This window comes from Prionailurus viverrinus, chromosome A2 (genome assembly GCF_022837055.1).
Source record: "Prionailurus viverrinus isolate Anna chromosome A2, UM_Priviv_1.0, whole genome shotgun sequence".
In the NCBI taxonomy this organism is placed as follows: domain Eukaryota; kingdom Metazoa; phylum Chordata; class Mammalia; order Carnivora; family Felidae; genus Prionailurus; species Prionailurus viverrinus.
Window position 1 is genome coordinate 70,241,806 of NC_062562.1, and position 23,989 is coordinate 70,265,794.

Sequence of the window (23,989 nt, forward strand, 5' to 3'; positions counted from 1 at the left end):
GTGTGGAGTTTGGTGAGCTCTTTATACATTTTGGATACTAGCCCTTTGTCCGATATGTCATTTGCAAATATCTTTTCCCAATCCATTGGTTGCCTTTGAGTTTTGTTGGTTGTTTCCTTTGCTGTGCAGAAGCTTTTTATTTTCATGAGGTCCCAATAGTTCATTCTTGCTTTTAATTCTCTCGCCTGTGGGGATGTCAGATCGGAGATCCTAACGTGTTCAGCCATTTCCCACCTCTAATTCTCCTGTGAATGCCAACATCCTTCTTCAGACTCTGGGTACCCAGGTCTCACTCTTGCCACAAGTCACTGACGGCTTGGGGGTTTGGTCTGCATTCTGGACCCCAAGCCTCCTGATGTCCATGGTGCTGTGTCTGACTCTGTGTCCCTCCTGTGTTCTACCTCAGGGTATGAACATCTCACCCATGCCCGACAATGAGAACCGTGAGGAAGGGACCATCGAAGGAGGCTGGATGCTACTGGAACAGCGAGTGGAGCACCTGGTACCTGCTTTCCTGGGTAGAGACCCCTCCTACCTTTTACATTCTTGAGCACGTACAGAGCTTTTGCTACCACCCAGCAGGTCCTGGAAATACTGTTTATGAGGTGAGCACCCTGCCCTTCACAGCCCAGGGCGATTCAGCCCCTGAAAGCTCGGAGCCTCAGGAAAGTCACCACACGTCCTGGCGTCTCACATTGTTCCTCTGATCCGGGTGGAAACACTCCAGGTCCTCAGTGGGGGCACAGCAGGGAAAGTCACCCTGGCCTGTGGAAAGCTCTGCTGGCAGGGCTGCGTCTCTGCTGGGTCATCTTTGTCCTCTTGCCCATGATCAACTTTCTGCCTCATCCCTCACTGTCGCCAGGTGTTGACTTGGGCTGTTTTCCCATTGGAAAAGGAGATTGGAGGCTCTATCTGTGTGTCTGAGTCCTGGCTCAAACCAGTCAAGGATGCCCAGGGTGAGCAGCACGCCCAGACCCACACCAATATGTGTGATGGAGCTGACTGGGGCCCTATCATTCTTCAAACACGCAGGAAGCCCCACTAGGTGCAGGCACTTCTGTAGGAGCTGACTGGGATCCAATGCGCAGAGCGGACAGTACCCTCCCCTCCAGAGCTCCATTCTAGTCAGCAGCCAGGCACTCTGGATAGGACAAGACGTAGCATCCACAGGACAGCTCATATGATGTCCTTCTGGCCTCCTCCAGATACGGATGCTTCCATTCGGAGGCTGAGGAGGATGGCGGACCCCGGGAGCAGGAGAAACTGTGAGTAGGCTGAGCTCAGGCTGGAGGGCCTTCCTTCTCCAAGAGGGCAGTGCTGAGACTGTGCGTGGGAGGGGCTGCAGGACCCAGCATCCCACACGTCTGAGAGTCCTGTGAGGGGGCAAAGATCTGAGGGCTTCTCCCTGGAAGCAAGGAAAGGGGTTCTGTCCTGTCTGGTAGAGGTAGGGCTGTGGGCACAAGGAGGCAGCAGAGGGCGCCAGAGGACCACGTCAGCCCCTTAGAGAGTCCAACCCCATCCCTTCCCACTCACAGCCTTGCCTAGACCCCCATCAGGGGACCCAGCATAACGGTTTTGGGGAGCATCACGCTCACCACCTTGGGGAACATCCACGGTGCGTGCTTAGCAAGGGTACAGGAGACACAGTGAGGGCTCAAGGAGCACATATCACCCACACGATGGGAGAACGGTGTCAGCGGGACGACACCCACATGTGCACTGAGTGCATGAGGCAGCACAGAGGCACAGGTCGTCACGTTGAAGGCATCAGGAGGGTCCCAGCAAGCCCAGGTAAGAGACAGAGTCCTCTTGTCCCGTATTTGCGCAGATTTTCGTGGAGCGCTAGGGTATGCAGTGAAGGCACTGACTCACCCCGACACCACCCCTCCACTCACGCACGGACTTGAATTCCAGTGGGAGGTAGGCAGCGGGACACAGCGAGGAGTCTGGCTGGCTTCCCCAAGAAGGACAGAGACCACCACATCATTGGTTAAGGGGTTCCCGTCAAACAGAATCTTGACGGTCCCTCTTCAGTGACCAGGTCTCTCGTCGGCGGGACTGCCAAATCACAGGTGGACAACGTACAGAAGCACCCTCTGGGCGTCCAGGAGCAGGAGGCATAGAGGCCAGGTCCCACAGGCCTGTCCTGAGACATCAGCGGGAGGAACACCCCATGGTGATTGTTCTGGCTACTTTTGTATCCCCAGGGCCATCTCCTCCATCCTGGGCACCTGGCTGGATCACAGCCCCGAAGAATTTTTCCGGCCTCCAGACTTCACCAGCTTGAAGCTGCTGCGGGCGTATGTAAGGGCCCACATGCCGGGCTCCGAGCTGCAGCGCCGCGCCCGCCTTCTCTACTCATGGCGGAAACACCGTGAGCCCAATGAGCCAGAGTCTCTGGGCGAGGAGGACTCTGGGTGGGAGATGTGGGCGTGTGGCGGGGACGGGGTATGCCACAGAGAACACGTTTCCTGAGACTGTAGGTGGGCCAGGCGTAGGGACTAGGCTCAGATCACTGTTCCATTAGCCTGCCGTCTGGGTGATTTCCTCCTGGTGGGTTCTTTGACTCAGATGACAATGTCTGCGGGAGAGGTTTCCTGCCATGGAATGGCACTCACGGTGATGACACCTTCTATTCTTGAAGCTTTGGCAGCAGCTCTAGAGCCCCGTCCAGGCGTGCCTCGGGAGGGAGCCCCCGCTATCTCTGGGGTGCCCACTGCAGCCTCGCGGCCCAGGCTGCCTGAAGCCACCAGTTCTCCTGGAGCTCAGCGCGTACGAGAATCGGAGACCCTCACTGCAGCGTCCCCACCAGGGCAGGAGGTACTCCCAGCTCTGGCTGACAGTCAGGAGCTGGAAGAGCCACCTGCCCCTTTGGTGGCCCCAGAGCATGAGCAGCCCCCAGCCCCAGCCGGCGGGGTCACGGAAGGGCTGGAGCAACCACCTCCTGCAGCTGAGCAACCAGCCTCAGCTCCCCAACAGCGGCTCATGTCGGCTGCAGCCCCCCAGGATGAATTCCCTGACCTTGTCGTTGCGTTCTTTGTCAGTTTAGTAGTGGGTATAGAGGTATTTAGTGTCCTTATATACTATTGGTTTGTACTCAAAACATAATTTAAGTTTCAAAAAGTTTACGCTGATCCTGTGAAATTACAACTTCAAGTGTCAGTACGTACATTCGCAGGATTTTACACCCGTGACCTCTATGTACTCCTAGAACATTTCCATCACAGAGACACGTGGACTACTAATCACCCACGGCTCATTCCCTCACCCCAGTCTCTGCAACCAGCGATCTCGGTTTCTGCTGCTTTAGCTCCTCTGGGATTTCCATGTGTGTGCAAACACACAACTTGGCCTGTTGTGTCTGGCTACATGACAGGAGACTGATTAATAATTGCTTAAATATTCAATGGCACTAATATTTTTTATGACAGAGGAACAGTCCTCAAAGAACAAAGATTAGGTGAAGCCCCCACCACTGGCCATGGTGATATCTGTCTAACGTGCATATTATAAAAATGCCCAAATGAAACCGTCAATATGCCATTGACGCTAACCTATTAGGCAATAAAGTATAAAGTTCTGGAAGGTTTCCTACAGGTGACATGTATTCAGTAAAGTGAAGATTTAAACAATGAGGACAGGCACCAAGGTGGCTCAATGGGCGAGTTTCCGAGTCGAATTTGCCTCAGGTCACGATCTCATGGTTCTTGAGATCAAGTCCCAAGTCAGGCTCTGCAATGACAGCTTGAAGCCATCCCTGGTCAGGATTCCCCTTCTTGCTCTTTCCAAAAAGATAAATAGGAAACAACAAATACATACGGCAAAATAAATGTATATTCTTTGAGGAAATAATGGCCCCCAAGACATGGTGTCATCTTCACACTCCTTTGGCTTTGAGTGCAGCAGGTGACTGTGTTTGTGTTCACGAGTAGTGTGACAGGTTGGGCATCCATCCAGGACTATGGTCTTGTACTATGGGATGTCGCCACAGTGGGCAGGCACAGTCCTGTCCCCTTCTGCATTCTCAGGGGCCACACATCATCCTTTACTCTGCGTCTCCAGAAGCTGAATGACTGGGCCAATTCCAATATTTTCTCTCTCATCACTGTACACAAGGGCACGTGTGTACCGAAACTCTCCCTTTCTGTAGGAATGGACCATCGAAGGAGGCTGGATGCTATTGGAACAGCGAGTGGAGCACCTGGTACCTGCTTTCCTGGGTAGAGACCCCTGCTACCTTTTACATTCTTGAGCACGTACAGAGCTTTTGCTACCACCCAGCAGGTCCTGGGAATACTGTTTATGAGGTGAGCACCCTGCCCTTCACAGCCCAGGGCGATTCAGCCCCTGAAAGCTAGGAGTCTCAGGAAAGTCACCACACGTCCTGGCGTCTCACATTGTTCCTCTGATCCGGGTGGAAACACTCCAGGTCCTCAGTGGGGGCACAGCAGGGAAAGTCACCCTGGCCTGTGGAAAGCTCTGCTGGCAGGGCTGCGTCTCTGCTGGGTCATCTTTGTCCTCTTGCCCATGATCAACTTTCTGCCTCATCCCTCACTGTCGCCAGGTGTTGACTTGGGCTGTTTTCCCATTGGAAAAGGAGATTGGAGGCTCTATCTGTGTGTCTGAGTCCTGGCTCAAACCAGTCAAGGATGCCCAGGGTGAGCAGCACGCCCAGACCCACACCAATATGTGTGATGGAGCTGACTGGGGCCCTATCATTCTTCAAACACGCAGGAAGCCCCACTAGGTGCAGGCACTTCTGTAGGAGCTGACTGGGATCCAATGCGCAGAGCGGACAGTACCCTCCCCTCCAGAGCTCCATTCTAGTCAGCAGCCAGGGACTCTGGGTAGGACAAGACGTAGCATCCACAGGACAGCTCATATGATGTCCTTCTGGCCTCCTCCAGATACGGATGCTTCCATTCGGAGGCTGAGGAGGATGGCGGACCCCGGGAGCAGGAGAAACTGTGAGTAGGCTGAGCTCAGGCTGGAGGGCCTTCCTTCTCCAAGAGGGCAGTGCTGAGACTGTGCGTGGGAGGGGCTGCAGGACCCAGCATCCCACACGTCTGAGAGTCCTGTGAGGGGGCAAAGATCTGAGGGCTTCTCCCTGGAAGCAAGGAAAGGGGTTCTGTCCTGTCTGGTAGAGGTAGGGCTGTGGGCACAAGGAGGCAGCAGAGGGCGCCAGAGGACCACGTCAGCCCCTTAGAGAGTCCAACCCCATCCCTTCCCACTCACAGCCTTGCCTAGACCCCCATCAGGGGACCCAGCATAACGGTTTTGGGGAGCATCACGCTCACCACCTTGGGGAACATCCACGGTGCGTGCTTAGCAAGGGTACAGGAGACACAGTGAGGGCTCAAGGAGCACATATCACCCACACGATGGGAGAACGGTGTCAGCGGGACGACACCCACATGTGCACTGAGTGCATGAGGCAGCACAGAGGCACAGGTCGTCACGTTGAAGGCATCAGGAGGGTCCCAGCAAGCCCAGGTAAGAGACAGAGTCCTCTTGTCCCGTATTTGCGCAGATTTTCGTGGAGCGCTAGGGTATGCAGTGAAGGCACTGACTCACCCCGACACCACCCCTCCACTCACGCACGGACTTGAATTCCAGTGGGAGGTAGGCAGCGGGACACAGCGAGGAGTCTGGCTGGCTTCCCCAAGAAGGACAGAGACCACCACATCATTGGTTAAGGGGTTCCCGTCAAACAGAATCTTGACGGTCCCTCTTCAGTGACCAGGTCTCTCGTCGGCGGGACTGCCAAATCACAGGTGGACAACGTACAGAAGCACCCTCTGGGCGTCCAGGAGCAGGAGGCATAGAGGCCAGGTCCCACAGGCCTGTCCTGAGACATCAGCGGGAGGAACACCCCATGGTGATTGTTCTGGCTACTTTTGTATCCCCAGGGCCATCTCCTCCATCCTGGGCACCTGGCTGGATCACAGCCCCGAAGAATTTTTCCGGCCTCCAGACTTCACCAGCTTGAAGCTGCTGCGGGCGTATGTAAGGGCCCACATGCCGGGCTCCGAGCTGCAGCGCCGCGCCCGCCTTCTCTACTCATGGCGGAAACACCGTGAGCCCAATGAGCCAGAGTCTCTGGGCGAGGAGGACTCTGGGTGGGAGATGTGGGCGTGTGGCGGGGACGGGGTATGCCACAGAGAACACGTTTCCTGAGACTGTAGGTGGGCCAGGCGTAGGGACTAGGCTCAGATCACTGTTCCATTAGCCTGCCGTCTGGGTGATTTCCTCCTGGTGGGTTCTTTGACTCAGATGACAATGTCTGCGGGAGAGGTTTCCTGCCATGGAATGGCACTCACGGTGATGACACCTTCTATTCTTGAAGCTTTGGCAGCAGCTCTAGAGCCCCGTCCAGGCGTGCCTCGGGAGGGAGCCCCCGCTATCTCTGGGGTGCCCACTGCAGCCTCGCGGCCCAGGCTGCCTGAAGCCACCAGTTCTCCTGGAGCTCAGCGCGTACGAGAATCGGAGACCCTCACTGCAGCGTCCCCACCAGGGCAGGAGGTACTCCCAGCTCTGGCTGACAGTCAGGAGCTGGAAGAGCCACCTGCCCCTTTGGTGGCCCCAGAGCATGAGCAGCCCCCAGCCCCAGCCGGCGGGGTCACGGAAGGGCTGGAGCAACCACCTCCTGCAGCTGAGCAACCAGCCTCAGCTCCCCAACAGCGGCTCATGTCGGCTGCAGCCCCCCAGGATGAATTCCCTGACCTTGTCGTTGCGTTCTTTGTCAGTTTAGTAGTGGGTATAGAGGTATTTAGTGTCCTTATATACTATTGGTTTGTACTCAAAACATAATTTAAGTTTCAAAAAGTTTACGCTGATCCTGTGAAATTACAACTTCAAGTGTCAGTACGTACATTCGCAGGATTTTACACCCGTGACCTCTATGTACTCCTAGAACATTTCCATCACAGAGACACGTGGACTACTACTAATCACCCACGGCTCATTCCCTCACCCCAGTCTCTGCAACCAGCGATCTCGGTTTCTGCTGCTTTAGCTCCTCTGGGATTTCTATGTGTGTGCAAACACACAACTTGGCCTGTTGTGTCTGGCTACATGACAGGAGACTGATTAATAATTGCTTAAATATTCAATGGCACTAATATTTTTTATGACAGAGGAACAGTCCTCAAAGAACAAAGATTAGGTGAAGCCCCCACCACTGGCCATGGTGATATCTGTCTAACGTGCATATTATAAAAATGCCCAAATGAAACCGTCAATATGCCATTGACGCTAACCTATTAGGCAATAAAGTATAAAGTTCTGGAAGGTTTCCTACAGGTGACATGTATTCAGTAAAGTGAAGATTTAAACAATGAGGACAGGCACCAAGGTGGCTCAATGGGCGAGTTTCCGAGTCGAATTTGCCTCAGGTCACGATCTCATGGTTCTTGAGATCAAGTCCCAAGTCAGGCTCTGCAATGACAGCTTGAAGCCATCCCTGGTCAGGATTCCCCTTCTTGCTCTTTCCAAAAAGATAAATAGGAAACAACAAATACATACGGCAAAATAAATGTATATTCTTTGAGGAAATAATGGCCCCCAAGACATGGTGTCATCTTCACACTCCTTTGGCTTTGAGTGCAGCAGGTGACTGTGTTTGTGTTCACGAGTAGTGTGACAGGTTGGGCATCCATCCAGGACTATGGTCTTGTACTATGGGATGTCGCCACAGTGGGCAGGCACAGTCCTGTCCCCTTCTGCATTCTCAGGGGCCACACATCATCCTTTACTCTGCGTCTCCAGAAGCTGAATGACTGGGCCAATTCCAATATTTTCTCTCTCATCACTGTACACAAGGGCACGTGTGTACCGAAACTCTCCCTTTCTGTAGGAATGGACCATCGAAGGAGGCTGGATGCTATTGGAACAGCGAGTGGAGCACCTGGTACCTGCTTTCCTGGGTAGAGACCCCTGCTACCTTTTACATTCTTGAGCACGTACAGAGCTTTTGCTACCACCCAGCAGGTCCTGGGAATACTGTTTATGAGGTGAGCACCCTGCCCTTCACAGCCCAGGGCGATTCAGCCCCTGAAAGCTAGGAGTCTCAGGAAAGTCACCACACGTCCTGGCGTCTCACATTGTTCCTCTGATCCGGGTGGAAACACTCCAGGTCCTCAGTGGGGGCACAGCAGGGAAAGTCACCCTGGCCTGTGGAAAGCTCTGCTGGCAGGGCTGCGTCTCTGCTGGGTCATCTTTGTCCTCTTGCCCATGATCAACTTTCTGCCTCATCCCTCACTGTCGCCAGGTGTTGACTTGGGCTGTTTTCCCATTGGAAAAGGAGATTGGAGGCTCTATCTGTGTGTCTGAGTCCTGGCTCAAACCAGTCAAGGATGCCCAGGGTGAGCAGCACGCCCAGACCCACACCAATATGTGTGATGGAGCTGACTGGGGCCCTATCATTCTTCAAACACGCAGGAAGCCCCACTAGGTGCAGGCACTTCTGTAGGAGCTGACTGGGATCCAATGCGCAGAGCGGACAGTACCCTCCCCTCCAGAGCTCCATTCTAGTCAGCAGCCAGGGACTCTGGGTAGGACAAGACGTAGCATCCACAGGACAGCTCATATGATGTCCTTCTGGCCTCCTCCAGATACGGATGCTTCCATTCGGAGGCTGAGGAGGATGGCGGACCCCGGGAGCAGGAGAAACTGTGAGTAGGCTGAGCTCAGGCTGGAGGGCCTTCCTTCTCCAAGAGGGCAGTGCTGAGACTGTGCGTGGGAGGGGCTGCAGGACCCAGCATCCCACACGTCTGAGAGTCCTGTGAGGGGGCAAAGATCTGAGGGCTTCTCCCTGGAAGCAAGGAAAGGGGTTCTGTCCTGTCTGGTAGAGGTAGGGCTGTGGGCACAAGGAGGCAGCAGAGGGCGCCAGAGGACCACGTCAGCCCCTTAGAGAGTCCAACCCCATCCCTTCCCACTCACAGCCTTGCCTAGACCCCCATCAGGGGACCCAGCATAACGGTTTTGGGGAGCATCACGCTCACCACCTTGGGGAACATCCACGGTGCGTGCTTAGCAAGGGTACAGGAGACACAGTGAGGGCTCAAGGAGCACATATCACCCACACGATGGGAGAACGGTGTCAGCGGGACGACACCCACATGTGCACTGAGTGCATGAGGCAGCACAGAGGCACAGGTCGTCACGTTGAAGGCATCAGGAGGGTCCCAGCAAGCCCAGGTAAGAGACAGAGTCCTCTTGTCCCGTATTTGCGCAGATTTTCGTGGAGCGCTAGGGTATGCAGTGAAGGCACTGACTCACCCCGACACCACCCCTCCACTCACGCACGGACTTGAATTCCAGTGGGAGGTAGGCAGCGGGACACAGCGAGGAGTCTGGCTGGCTTCCCCAAGAAGGACAGAGACCACCACATCATTGGTTAAGGGGTTCCCGTCAAACAGAATCTTGACGGTCCCTCTTCAGTGACCAGGTCTCTCGTCGGCGGGACTGCCAAATCACAGGTGGACAACGTACAGAAGCACCCTCTGGGCGTCCAGGAGCAGGAGGCATAGAGGCCAGGTCCCACAGGCCTGTCCTGAGACATCAGCGGGAGGAACACCCCATGGTGATTGTTCTGGCTACTTTTGTATCCCCAGGGCCATCTCCTCCATCCTGGGCACCTGGCTGGATCACAGCCCCGAAGAATTTTTCCGGCCTCCAGACTTCACCAGCTTGAAGCTGCTGCGGGCGTATGTAAGGGCCCACATGCCGGGCTCCGAGCTGCAGCGCCGCGCCCGCCTTCTCTACTCATGGCGGAAACACCGTGAGCCCAATGAGCCAGAGTCTCTGGGCGAGGAGGACTCTGGGTGGGAGATGTGGGCGTGTGGCGGGGACGGGGTATGCCACAGAGAACACGTTTCCTGAGACTGTAGGTGGGCCAGGCGTAGGGACTAGGCTCAGATCACTGTTCCATTAGCCTGCCGTCTGGGTGATTTCCTCCTGGTGGGTTCTTTGACTCAGATGACAATGTCTGCGGGAGAGGTTTCCTGCCATGGAATGGCACTCACGGTGATGACACCTTCTATTCTTGAAGCTTTGGCAGCAGCTCTAGAGCCCCGTCCAGGCGTGCCTCGGGAGGGAGCCCCCGCTATCTCTGGGGTGCCCACTGCAGCCTCGCGGCCCAGGCTGCCTGAAGCCACCAGTTCTCCTGGAGCTCAGCGGGTACGAGAATCGGAGACCCTCACTGCAGCGTCCCCACCAGGGCAGGAGGTACTCCCAGCTCTGGCTGACAGTCAGGAGCTGGAAGAGCCACCTGCCCCTTTGGTGGCCCCAGAGCATGAGAAGCCCCCAGCCCCAGCCGGCGGGGTCACAGAAGGGCTGGAGCAACCACCTGCTGCAGCTGAGCAACCAGCCTCAGCTCCCCAACAGCAGCTCATGTCGGCTGCAGCCCCCCAGGATGAATTCCCTGACCTTGTCATTGCATTCTTTGTCATTTCTGTAGTTCTTATACAGGTATTTACTGTCTTTATATATTTGTGTTATAAATAAAAGATAAACCAAGTTCCAAACAATTTACTCTGATCCTTTCAAATTACAATTTCAAGTGTCAGTACGTACATTCGCAGGATTTTACACCCGTGACCACTATGTACTCCTAGAACATTTCCATCACAGAGACATGTGGACTACTAATCACCCACGGCTCATTCCCTCACCCCAGTCTCTGCAACCAGCGATCTCGGTTTCTGCTCCTTTAGCTCCTCTGGGATTTCCATGTGTGTGCAAACACACAACATGGCCTGTTGTGTCTGGCTACATGACAGGAGACTGATTAATAATTGCTTAAATATTCAATGGCACTAATATTGTAGTGGAATATTCCACTAAAGGAATCCACTAGAGGAATAGTCCTCAAGAACAAAGATTAGGTGAAGTCCCCACTTGAAATATCTTCATTATCTGGCATGGGGACCCTCTGAGGTTTGACACAAGAGCAGAAGCCAGAAGAGAAATGTCTGGACCAGAGCGAATACCTTGAAAATCTTTCATTTTCCTCGACTGGCCATGGTGATATTGGTCTAACGTGCATATTATAAAAACACCCAAATGAAACCGTCAATATTCCATTTATGCTAATCTATTAGGCAATAAAATATAAATTTCTGAAGGGTTTCCTACAGGTTACATGTATTCCGTAAAATGAAGATTTAATAATGAGGACAGGCACCAAGGTGGCTCAATGGGCAAGTTTCCGAGTCGAATTTGGCTCGGGTCATGATCTCACGGTACTTGAGATCAAGTCCCAAGTCAAGCTCTACAATGACAGCTTGAAGCCCTGGTCAGGATTCTTCTTCTCGCTCTCTCCAAATAAATAAATAAATAAATAAATAAATAGGAAACAACAAGTACATACGCAGAAAAAAATGTATATTCTTTCAAGAAATATTGGCCCAGAAGACACGGTGTCACCTTCACAGTCCTTTGGCTTTGAGGGCCCCAGGTGTCTGTGTTTGTGTTCATGAGTGGTGTGACAGGTTGGGCATCCCTCCAGGACTATGGTCTTATACTATGGGATGTCCCCACGGTGGACAGGCACAGTCCTGTCCCCTTCTGCATTCTCAGGGGCCACACATCATCCTTTACTCTGCGTCTCCAGAAGCTGAATGACTGGGCCGATTCCAATATTTTGACTCTCATCATTGTACAGAAAGGTACATGTGTACCGAAACTCTCCCTCTCTGTAGGCGTGTACACCTAGCACAACTTTGGGGAAAAAATTTATATGCATTTGTCGGGCGCTGCCTCCAGGTTCCGATATCTACAGACTCTTGATTCCGTTGGGGTCTTATGTGGAAAGCAGGGACCCCTGGGACTGAGTGGATCCCTGAAGAATCTGGAGGACAAGCCAGCACTGAGGCCATCAGGGTACCTAGGAGTGACCCATGGGGCAGGAAAGAAACCACATTCCCTCATTCTGACCTCCTGCACAGCATACCTGCCTCATGCCCTGGAACACACCCATCCAGGCCCCATCCCATGACAAACTCCAACTGCCTGTGCACCTCCTGTTCCATAGCTCTGCTTCTCAGTAGAGCAGCCAGGCCCTGCTTTCAGGCCAGTGGAGGATACAGGCTGGTCCACTGCTGTCTGCTTGCTGGCTCTCCTCCCAGGCTGGGTCGCTTACTCTCAGGAAAGCACCTTAAGTGCAGGTCAGGTCAATGAGTTAAAGACTATGACCTGAATGTGTTCATCCTGACGACTGAGTGGCATCAGCAAGAACCACTTGGACCTCGACAAGCCAGAGAGTCCTTTACACAGCACTTCAGGAACTCAAGGAGACTGCAGGATGGAGACTCAGTCAGGCTTTGGTAGCGAGTCAAGCCCCTCCACCCTTCAGGCTCCTCCAGCAGTGACGCCCAGCACCTGCCAGCCCCATCTTTGGGGAGCAGTGTCCCTGTCATGAGCAGCCACACAGCACCCTCTGGTGACCGACCACAAGGCACACAGGAATACTGCAGGGCTCCCTGATCTCCCAGCAAAGAAAGTGCCATTCCAACTGACACATCCTCAGAGGATTCCAGACAGATCAGACACAACTCTGTAAAATCCAATGTTTTTAGGTGCCTTTCAGGAAGTCTATGAAAAACATAGGGCTCTTCCCAACTGCAGTATTCTGAGATGAATTCACTGAGTGGTGGAGTCAGGCACTGGGTTCAAGGACAGAAAAGAGAGACAAGGGGCTACCTCCCAAATGCACAGGGCGCATTGTGGGAATGTGTTGGGAAGCATATGTCAATGTCACAGCTCTCTGGTTCTGGTTTAAAGAAAACATATATACAAACAAACCTTGTTTATGGACTTGTTGGTGGAAAGGAAACATATATCCAAACAAACGTTGTTTATGGACCTGTTGGACTGTATCAACCACAAAACATTTCAGAAAACTTGCATACTCTCACTCCATATATCTTCTTACTCTCATCTAAATTCGATCGCATCATCCTATGTTCCCAGGTACTTTTTCACCTATTGGGAGTGCATGATATGCTCTAGAGAGACCGCAGAAACTCCACAACCTTACTGGTAGACCTAATAAATGAATTCAGTCATGTTAAGATATCTATGTTGTTGTACATAATATCCTTCAATTCTGTACATGAATAATAAAGTATCGGAGAGGGAAATTAAGAAAATAATTTAAAATCACTGCAAGAGAAGAAAAAAGAGTAAATTTAGCCTACAAACACCTGGGTGGCACAGACAGTGAAGCATCTGGCTTTGGCTAAGGTCGTGATCTCATGGTGTTGTTTTGAGCCCTGTGTGGGGCTCTGTGCTGACAACTCACAGTCTGGAGCCTACTTTAGATTCTGTGTCTCCTTTCTCTCAGTTCTTCCCCACTCATGTGTGCTCTCTCTGTCTCTCTCTCTTTCTCTGTCTCTCTCTCTCTGTTTGTGTGTGTGTGTGTGCATGTGTATGTGTGTGTTTCCATGTATCTCTCTCTGTCAAGAAAAAGATAGAAAACTTAAAAAAGAAACAGTGACTTTAACCAGGAAGGAGAAAGACCTTTTTCCTGAAAAGAAGAAATCAGTGGAGAAAGAATTTGAAAAGACAGAAATAAGCAGAAAGACATTCTATGCTAGTGGATCCCAAGAATTAAGATTATCAAAATGTCCACACTACTTAAAGCCATCTACACATTCCCTAGGTGCAATCCCTATCAAAGCTTAAGCACGTTCCCAAAAAAAGAATCATCCTTCAAGGTGGACAGAACCACAAAAGGCTCTGAATACCAAAGTCATTGTGAGAAGGAAGAAAACAGCTGGAAGCACCATGCTTTCTGATTTGAAACTAGATATCAAAGCTACAATAACCCAAGCAGTACACTATTGGGGTAAAAGCAGACACAGAGGTCACTGGACCAGAACTGAAGGCCCAGGAAGAAACCCACACATATGTAACCAATTAATTCACAACCAAAGAACCAAGAGTATAACCTGAGGCAAAGGCAGTCTCCTCAACAGGTGGTGTCAGAATCACTGGGCACAGAAAAACAACAGGCATGGAAAAACAACTTGACACCTATTTAACCCCACACACAAAAACGAAGTTAAAATGTATTAAAGACTTGAGACCTGAAACCAGAAAGTCCTGGATAAGACCTAGGGCAGGAGGTATGGGAAATCGCACAACGATGTCCTGAGTTGGGAGGTTCTAGGGAACGCTTTGCAGAGCAGATCACTGCTCTCTGGCCTTCCTGCAAAGAGCGAGCAGCAGCTCACTTACCTAGTTGGTGTGTATCTGGGGGGCAGGCGAGACTTGGCTGATCTAGTGCGTGTGTATCTAGGGGTTGGGTTCTGCATGGGCTCACCAAGTTCTTGGATCGTGTTGTCGCATGGAATATTTTATCCTGTCTAGATATGGTTTGCAGAATATCTTCAATACGTTCTTTCTAGCATGTGGCCCGCTGACGTGTTGTACATCGTTTGTAGGCTTAATGAATGTGGGAGCCTGAGAGCAGCTTGCGGAGACGTCCCTTAAACTCCCTCTCACCTCTCTTGACTTGCGAAGAGTCTGAAGCAATCCTTTCTGCTGCCCTTGGCTTTGCTGGACAAAGCCAAATGCCAAACCCACGACAATGTTTGGATCTCAGTCTTGACTTGAGTTTTGGGATTTGACACCAGAAGACAAAGCTACAAAGGAAAATTAAACAAGTGTGACTACATGAAACTAAACAAGTTCTGCACAGCAACAATATCTTTCACAGAATGGGAAGGCAACATAGTGAATGGGAGAAAATACTTGCAAACTACATGCGTGGTCAAGGGTTAAAACACAAAAGGTATCAAGATCGCCTACAGCACAACAATGTAAAAGCAAAGAGCAATGACGGACCTGGCAGAGTCCCGAAGAGGCATTCTTCCAATGAAGACATACAGATGGCCACCACATACATGAAGAGAAGTTCCATGCAACTCCACATTAGGGAAATGAAAGTCCAAAGCCAAACAGATATCACCTGAAACCTGTCTGAACGGTCTTATCAAAAAGACAAGAAAACACAAGCGTCGGGTACAATGTGGAAGAAAGCGAATCATGGTGCCCTGTTGGTGGCATTGGAACTTGGTGCAGAGGCAGTCGCAAACAATGTAAAGTTTCCTCGCACAATTCAGAGGAGAACATCCATATCATCCAGCAACTTCCCTCAATTATCCCCCTAGGTACTACTCAGAACACATGAAATCACTAACTCCCTAAAATGACTTCACACCTGTTATCATGCCACAGTGTTTATAATAGCCTGGAGGGCATTATGCCTAGTGAAAGATTCACATAGAGAAAAACACATATAAATGCTTGCACATATATAGGAAATCTGAAACAAAAACTAAGAAAACAAAAAACAAAAATCCTCAAAACAGAATGAAACAAGCCCATCAATACATAAAGATGATTGCAAAGGTGGGGGGGCAGAAAGGAGGGAAAAGGGTAAAGATCAAAAGACATCACCGAATAAAAAAAGACCATGTCAACAGGGAAAGACAGACTAAAGGTGACTCAATATCTCAAATTCTAGTTTCCTCTTTTTCAGAGACCTTAGTTCAGTCCATTCCATTCACTAGACCTACTGGAATAATAAGGAATTATCAGGACTTGACAGTTTTTGCATGATGAGTTCTTTACTTAGGATTTCGTATCCAAAAGAACACAGTGCTTAGATTACTAGGTAACTTACATTTTCCATTATTTTTATGGTTTCTTGAAGTACCATGATGTCACAAAAAGTCCTTAGATCTAAGTGGACACTTTCATTACTCTAAACATATGTACATACTACTAAACTAGCACAATAAAGGTAAGGTGCATTGTCCATCGCACAAGACTGATTGTTTTACTCCTTGTTGCAGTGAGCTTTGTTCAGAAAAAGTTTGGGGTATCGAGCTCCTTATCAACTTCCATGCCATGGATTATGCAAAATATAGTAATCATGGTAATCAAGAAAATAATGATCTTCAAGATAATCATAATCTTCTGAATGGCTGACAGAGACAACTCACCCCACGGGGACACGGTTAGGAGCCTGAGCTGCTCCAAGTGGCCTACACCACACCATCTTCCTGAAAACATAAAGCACCAGTCAGCTCGAGATGGAAGTGTGGGAAAGCCTCTGCTCTTAGGCCTTTGCTTTCAGTGAGGTCAAGGTGCTGCCTTCAGGATGTGTTCAGCCGTTGAGACAGGATTGGAACTCTCTAGTGAAATGAGATCTTCCCATGCAACAAAACGCATTCCTTGCAAACAACTGGGTCCCTGACGCGGTCCGGACTCCACACGGGCCACAGCACCACACTCACGCACACACACTCCCCCCAACAACCGGGGAGAGGTACAACCCATGCAGTGAAAGACCGTTTGCCCAAGACCTCATTTCCAAAGGAGGCTGAGAGAGGAGCACTGCCTGCTCCAGTACACACGCACTGGTTTCTAGGGACCCGGCGGGCTCCGAGTCACTTCTCCCTCGTGCTGCCTGGGGAGTCCCGGAGGAGATGTGATTGCCAAGGACTGAAACTCTGGAAACACGGAACGAATGCAAGACAGGAGGCGCTCCACGGAAACGGGAAGCACCACGCCCCACGGATAGGAAGAACAAAACCCACAAGTCTGCCTTGGACAAGGAGCTTTTCCATCCACCTTCCTCGCCAGAGTGGGAAGAAGACGTTCCCACCCAACATGTCCCAAAGAGATGACTTTGGACTCCATCCACAACACCCAGTTCTCTTCAGCACACAGCTCCAAGTAGGAAAGAGTCTGGACCACCCTCTAAAACACAGAAGCGCCACTTCTTCCTGGCTCCCTGGCTCCGAGTTCACTGATGGAATGCACATTGCCTTCAGAAATGAAAAGCTCAACAAGGAGTTGCACTTGCCCTAATCCAGACTCCTACCCCCTAGTCCCATGGACTCCCACGATAGAGGACCCCCTTTCGCCACAAGCGGGGTGAGATCTCGCCCTCCCCATCAGAGGGTGCAACTCTGCCACCAGGGGCGGCAGGGGCGGGGCTGGGCAGGCCAGGAGAGCAGGTGTGGAGGGGGGAGGCAGGAGGCCTGTGTTCACCTGCTGCTTCCACTCTCAATCCCTTCAATTCGTCCCCTGCTGGCCTCCAGCAACTCAGGCCCACCACCCTGACTCTCCCTGGAATGTTTCTCTGGAATCTCAGGTCCCTTGTACTTCATTTTCACAGGCAGGAATGATTCCTCCTGCTCATGGCTGCGACTTCCCTGGCCCTGCCTTGACACTTGCCCACAACCGCAGGTCCACGCTTTCCTTCCTTCCTTCCTTCCTTCCTTCCTTCCTTCCTTCCTTCCTTCGTTCCTTCATTCGTTCCCACCTCCACCCGCCAACCAACAACCCAGTCAGACTTCCATGGACACTCAGGGCGCCCCCCCTCTCGACCTGAGCCACTCCCCACCGCCTGAGCCTAACCCCCTACTATCTGGGGCCCTCCTCCTCCAGGGAACCGGGGTGCAACCCAGAAAGCCCACTCCTGAGGCCTCCAGACTGCAGCCGCAAAGGAGCCCAAGAAGAAGCCAGGAGCACCAGGGAAGGGGGGTGGGTGGTGCTCATGGAAGGGGAAGACAGAGGGGGGCAGGGGGGAAGGCCTCGTGCGACCTTGTCGCTAGGGTCCCTACCTTGGCAGCACCGCGACTGAGGTAGGTCCTGGAGGGAGGCTGTGGGTCTCAGCTGCTCCACCTTTAGGCTTCTCCCAGATGGTCTTTCGGCGGCGCCAGGGGGCATCGCATCGCGCTCTGCCCCAGCCAGTGCTGGCACTCCACCAGCGCGGCCAAAGACCGAGGCGCCCGGGAAGCGCATCCCGCGCCCTGCCCTCTGCCTCCAGGAGCAGCAGGAGCAGCAGGGCCGCCACCCTCCCAGGCTGGAGGCTCATGGCTCCCAGTCTTCTCCACACGGTGCCCGGCCTGCGCTCCCGCCAGCGCTCCCGGTGGCACTACCGCTACCCCTACCGCCAATGCCATGGCTACCGGGTCGCAGGCGCCAGGCAGCAGCATGTCCCCGGTCGGGGGCTGAGGTGGGCGTCAGTCCCTGGCGGGCCCAGACTCTTGGGGGCTTGGGGCGGCAGGCGGGTTGGGAGCCAGGACTCACAGCACCGCTGCAGCCCCAGCTGTGTCCCTCACCAGGGTCCGCCCCTGGCCTTCTCGCCTGCTGGCACCCGTGCCCGGGCTCCTGCACATGTGCTTGGGTCTGGGATACAAGCCCCCGCCTCGGCCCTCTCCCGCAGGGGACACTGATCAGGGCACCAGGGTCTGCAACACCACATTTAGCAGGAAGCTGAAACAAGCAACGTGGGGGAGCGGGAACATGTTTTTCTGTGATAGGTTTCAGGAAACACCGCCTGAGGGATCCAGAGGCCCTGATGGTTCCAGGACAATTTCAACAGTAAATCATTTTAAGAGCAAAAGAAATCAACAGTAGTATAATTCATGTGTATGACTCCCTTAAAATGCACCTTAGATGTTCCACACATCCCTGCATCCAGGAAGGAAAAGGGCACAATGTTGATGGTAAGGGATGAGAGAGACTGGTTTCAGTGTGCGGAAGTGGACTTGGGCGCACGTCAAGGTACTCCACCCTAGGACTTCTTTCCCACGAGGGAGGTGAACACAGGTGTTGTTTTGTCCAGAACTGAGCGAAAGAGATGATCAGGAAGTGCGGCTGTGAATAAGGGATTCAAATGTGGGACAGGTTTGTGGGGACAGAGGAATTCAAAGTGTGGGCTTATAGGCAGGCTCCATTCACACATGGGAACAGGTATAATACAAGCAATTCTCCAGTTTTCCTGTTTGTGGGCCTCGTCGTGAGATTCCCAGGGAAGGTATACTTTAACAGCGATCAAGGTCAAAATAACCCTGCAAAACCTCAAAGCATGGGCTCTATTACGCCCGTGAGGACATACTGTACCTCTGATAGGTTTTAAAAATGACAAAAAAGGTTCATTCCCATCATAAAAATAAGAAAAAGAAAAAAATTCCCTGTTCCCATATGATTAAATTCATATAGCCTTCCATATACTAAAATCTTAAGATTAAGTCTGTAACTTTCTGCAATGTCTTTCTTCATGCGTATTCCTTACCCTTTACACATATGTATGCATATTTATATACCCTCACACCAGGGGATCCTTCAGGGGAGCACAGGTTTTTCGAGAAAATTGTGTATCCCGAGCAGCTCTTCTAACTGGAGCTCAGATAAAACCCATTTTCTTTTCATTGTTTGCCCCAATTTGTTCATTTAGTGTCGACATTTCTTGGCATAGTGGGCAGGATATCACAGAAACTTGCCTGAGAACACCTGGAGGTCTTTGGGAACTCAGTGCTTGGGACCAGCACAGGCTCTTTGTGCCCCTGTGACTTCTCACCATCTGAAAGTGTATCCATGAGTTCTGCTGACGTCTGGAACTCCCCAGTTTCCGTTGGTGGGCTTGACTTTTATTCCAGGTGTTAAGTGTTACTGTTAATGTTCTCTAGGTGGGAATACCATAGAGGTGTTGGCCTGGATGGGTTGGTTGTTTGAATTTGACTTCATACTGATTGCAATTTTCTGGCTAGAAGTATGAGAGACTAAGGCATTCCTCTCCAATAAAAGACGAGGACTTGTTCCTTCCAGCTGAATGTCACCTTTTGCTGGCTGAAAGCCTAGTGCAAATGTCTGAGGATATTCCTTGACATGTGTATCAGTCCTAGAGGAACTTCCTATTCCATACCGTAATTAGTGATTGGCTCATCCAGAGACGCACACGTCCGGATTGATCTTCCAGTGCTCTGAGCCCCCTCGACGGTTTGAGCCCTCTCTGGGAGAACCTGACACCCAGGAGAGTCTATTGTGGCCATTTGTAAGAGACACTCACAGGCAGCACCCTCCCAACCCACTATACATACCATTTTTGATTTTGCTCAAGCTTTATTCTAAAACTGAAACTAAATGAATGGGGAATGGTGCTTTCAAAGCCAAACGGCTTCTGGAAAAGCAACCACCCCCCACAGGAATGCCACAGGATATAGATACAATGTATATGCAACCTCTCTTTGGAAGTACTTACTTAACTGGGAAAACTAACCAAGAATAACTTGGGTCACAGATGACTCAGACGTGCTCCTGTTGACATGTCGAAATGAGTTTTCTTCTACACAGAGTTAAGAGAAACCCTGCTCTAACACTAAGCAACCAGAGACTAGGAAGCCATGTAGTTCTGTCAGTGAAACCCCTGACTTCTTGAGAGGAGCCGATGCTCACAGAAGCAGACTGGGCTTCCCTTGCTGTGCTGGTGGCTGCAGCATTTGGCATCTTTGGACAAAACTGGTCGTATTCTAGTCGGAAACTGGAAAATAGCTAATTCATACGTCCCTAAATTGACATGCTGTCTTGCCATTTGATTTGCTTTAATAACCGGGAGATCATTGGAAGTTGGATCTTTAATGTTCACTCCACGAATATCAGTGAAACAAAGGCTACATTTTGTTGGCATCTGGATTGTGTGTATGTGCCCATATGTGTTACAAGTGTGACCGGTATTTTTTCTACCTCTGGATAGTATTCCAAAAAATAATTTATAGATGAGCTCTACGTAATTGGCTTAAAATCAAGCACTTGTGGAGGAAGACTGTGCTTTCTAACACTCAGAAAAATAAAAACTAAACAAAGTGTTTTTCAAGTTCACCCGATCTGGGATGAAATCACCTACATTCAGGCTTTGTTGTGACTCCATCATAAAGATGCCTGGTGGGGAGGATCCCAATTTATGGTCCAGAAAGATAAGGATGGGTGAAAATCTACGACACCGGACACCCTTGCCAATCGTCAGAATAATGAGAAAAAGAAGAAGGCAGGCAGGCCGACACTGGAAATACTCCATCCACCTCCTCAAGCACGAGCACCAGCTGTCCAACCCATTTCCTGCTCCTCTGCCTCCACCAGAGGGCTCAAAACCAAGTAGAGAAAACGACATGTTTTGCAGGAGGAAGAGACAGGAGTCGGTGACAGCGGAATGTTAGTGCAAACTTTGAACCTGCTTCTGGCCTTGCTGGTGGCATCCCTACCAGCACACCTCCGCCCCCGCCTTCCCCTCTTCTAGTTCCTGCGCGACCCGCAAGGCTTCCACTGTCACAGTGGACTCCGTCCTCCGCATTTCTGCCACTATCAGATCTTGCTTCTCCTCCCCTCACTGTTGAGGAGCAAAAGTACCCCAGGCTGTTGGGTCGCAGCCTTATGAGCTTCAGAGTGGAGCATCTACCAAAGCAACATGAAAAGGCTCCGGGCCTGCTTTGGGGTTAAATTGCCCACTTGAGATTTCCCCATGGGAGCCCCAGGTAAAATTGCCAGTGTGCAACAAAGTGATTAACTTTCAGGGGGTGCAGATGCCACATATTATTCCATACTAAACATTGTTCTTTCAAGGAAGAGAGATACGTCTTCCTGAGTTATCGGGTGTCAAACGTGATATAGATAATCCACTTTTACTCTGCCTGAATTTATTAGTTAAGTTCATGTTGTAATTATTGCTCTCTGTCAGCAAGGATTCCTGAAAGTGCTGACTGATTTTGCCTATTTTATTAAGTATTCGCTGGTTTCATAATGTTTTGTAAATTGAGTTAAAGTCACTAGATGTCTAAGTCTTTTCCAAAGAAGCTAAAACGCTAAACCATTCATTGCTAAACAGAGGTTTATCATTTGTTGGCTTCTTATTATAGAGATGTAAAGGTAAATATGGGTGTATTGGAAACATGTTTCATTCATTACGAAAGAGTTGTCCTATGAAAGAACATGTTCTAACAATTACAAAATATTCATGAATTGGCTAACCTAAAGAATTCTCCTGTGGTAATTCACAACTGGTTACTACTTAGTTTTCATCAGATAAATGGAATTGAAACTACTGAATACTGTAAGGAACAATCTTTTCTTTTTTCTTTTTATTTATTTTTGAGAGAGAGAGAGAGCAAGCAGGAGTGGGGAAGACGGAGAGAGAGAGAGAGAGAGAGAGAGAGAGAGAATCCAAAGCAGGCTCTGTACTGTCAGTGCAGAGCCTGACCTGGGGCCTGAACTCACAAATCATGAGGTCAGGACCTGAGCCAAAACCAAGCGTTGGATGCTTATTGAACTGAGGCACCAGGGCACCCTGAAGGAAAGAATCTTGTATGTAAGAAATTAGGAGACATGCATAAAAGGAATGAGAAGTGAGAATACATTTTTCTGGAAAGAAAAGAATGTAATTTTGCCAGGAAACAAGACAGATTATTTGGAAAGGGAAAAACTTAGGCCCAAATCTCAATGAAAGAGAAAGTTGGAGAAGAATGTGAAGGCAAATTTTCGAAAAAAAATTACGTATGGACAGGGCTGGCCGACCTGACTTCAAGCTATATGACACAGCTGTAGGTCATCAAGACAGTATGGTCCTGGCATAAAAACAGGCACATAGATCAGTGGAACAGAATACAAAACCCAGAAATGGATCCACAACTCTATGGTCTTCTAATCTTCAACAAAGCAGGGAAGAATGGCCAATGGGAAAAGGACCGTCCCTTCAACAAATGGTGTTGGGAAAACTGGACAGCAACATGCAGAAGAAGGAAACTGGACTACTTCCTTACAGCGTACACAACAAGAAATCCAGACTGGATGCAAGACCTAAATGTGAGACAGGAAACCATCAAAATCCTAGAGGAGAACACAGGCAGCAACATCTTTGACTTTGGCCATAGCAACTTCTTACCACACACATCACCATAAGCAAGGGAAACAAAACCAAAGATGAACTATTGGGAATTCCTCGAGATAAAACATAAAACACCACCACCACCACCAGCAACAACAACAATAACAGACAAAAACAAAACAAAAACTTCTTTTCAGTGAAGGAAACCATCAACAAAAGTAAAAGACAGCCTATGGAATGGGAGAAGATATTTGCAAATGACATATCCAATAAAGGTTATCATCCAGCATACATACAGAAGTTACACAACTCGATGCCCCCAAAACAAAGAATCCAGTTAACAAATGGGTAGAAGAGGCATGCTGGGTAGCACAGTTCTGTGTCCAACTCTTGATTTCCGCTCAGGGCATGATCTCATGGCTTATGGGATTGAGCCCCTCATCCGGTTCTGTGCCAACATCATGGAGCTTGCTTAGGATTCTCTCCCTCGTTCTCTGTCTCTCCTGTATGTGAGTGCGCGTGCGCGCACACACACACACCCACACACTCTCTGTATCTCTGTCTCACGATAAATTAATAAATCTTTTACAAACGAAATATGAAGAAGATATGAATAGACATTTTTGCAAAGAAGACAGCCAGATGGCTAAAAGACACATGAAATGATGCTCAACATCCCTCAGCATCAGGGAAATACCAATCAAAACCCTGATGAGTTCCCACCTCCCCCTTGTCAGAATGGTTAACATTAACAACCCAAGACACAATAGGTGTTGGTGAGGATTCAGGGAAAGGGGAAGCGTCTTGTATTGATGGTGGGAATGCAATCTGGTGCAACCACTCTGGAAAACTGTATGGAGGTGCCTGAAAAAGTTGAAAATAGAACGACCCTATGATCCGGCAATTACACTCCTAGTTAGTTACCCAAGCGAGCAGCAGAGGCCCAGCCTGCATCCTCCCCTGTCCTGAAAGCAGAGAATGGCTGCTCTACTTAGAAGCGGAGCTATGGAACAGGAGGTGCACAAGGGTCTGGAGTGTGTCACGGGATGGGGCCTGGATGAGTGTGTTCCAGGACATGGGGCAGGGGTGCTGTGCAGGAGGTCAGAATGAGTGGGAGTGTGGGCTCTTCCCTGCCCCCTGGGTCACTCCCAGGTACCCTGATGACCTCAGTTCTGGCTTGTCCTCTGAATTCCTCAGGTATCCACTCAGTCTCAGGGGTTGCTCCCTTCCCAAAGAAGGCCCTAACGTCATAAACAGTCTGTAGATATTGGAAACTGCAGGCTACACCTGAAAATCATGTACAAATTATGT

General features: G+C 50.5%; 1 protein-coding gene across 5 annotated transcripts in view; it reads left to right on the forward strand.

Moving 5' to 3' along the window:
• Positions 1 to 10,402, forward strand: part of LOC125160817 (ral guanine nucleotide dissociation stimulator-like) — a 104,257-nt gene extending 93,855 nt beyond the window's left edge. Inside the window, exons 4-14 of one of the 5 annotated variants that reach the window (XR_007150385.1) lie at positions 1,206 to 1,265; positions 2,208 to 2,374; positions 2,645 to 2,772; positions 4,151 to 4,307; positions 4,908 to 4,967; positions 5,910 to 6,076; positions 6,347 to 6,474; positions 7,856 to 8,012; positions 8,613 to 8,672; positions 9,615 to 9,781; positions 10,052 to 10,402. Coding sequence is in view for 2 of the 5 variants with exons in the window: in XM_047850195.1 (XP_047706151.1) it covers positions 1,206 to 1,265; positions 2,208 to 2,374; positions 2,645 to 3,108 (691 nt within the window). In the remaining 3 variants the exon portion in view is untranslated. The other 4 variants (XR_007150384.1, XM_047850197.1, XM_047850195.1 and 1 more) reach the window with 4 other exon arrangements.
• Positions 10,403 to 23,989: the final 13,587 nt, after the last annotated feature.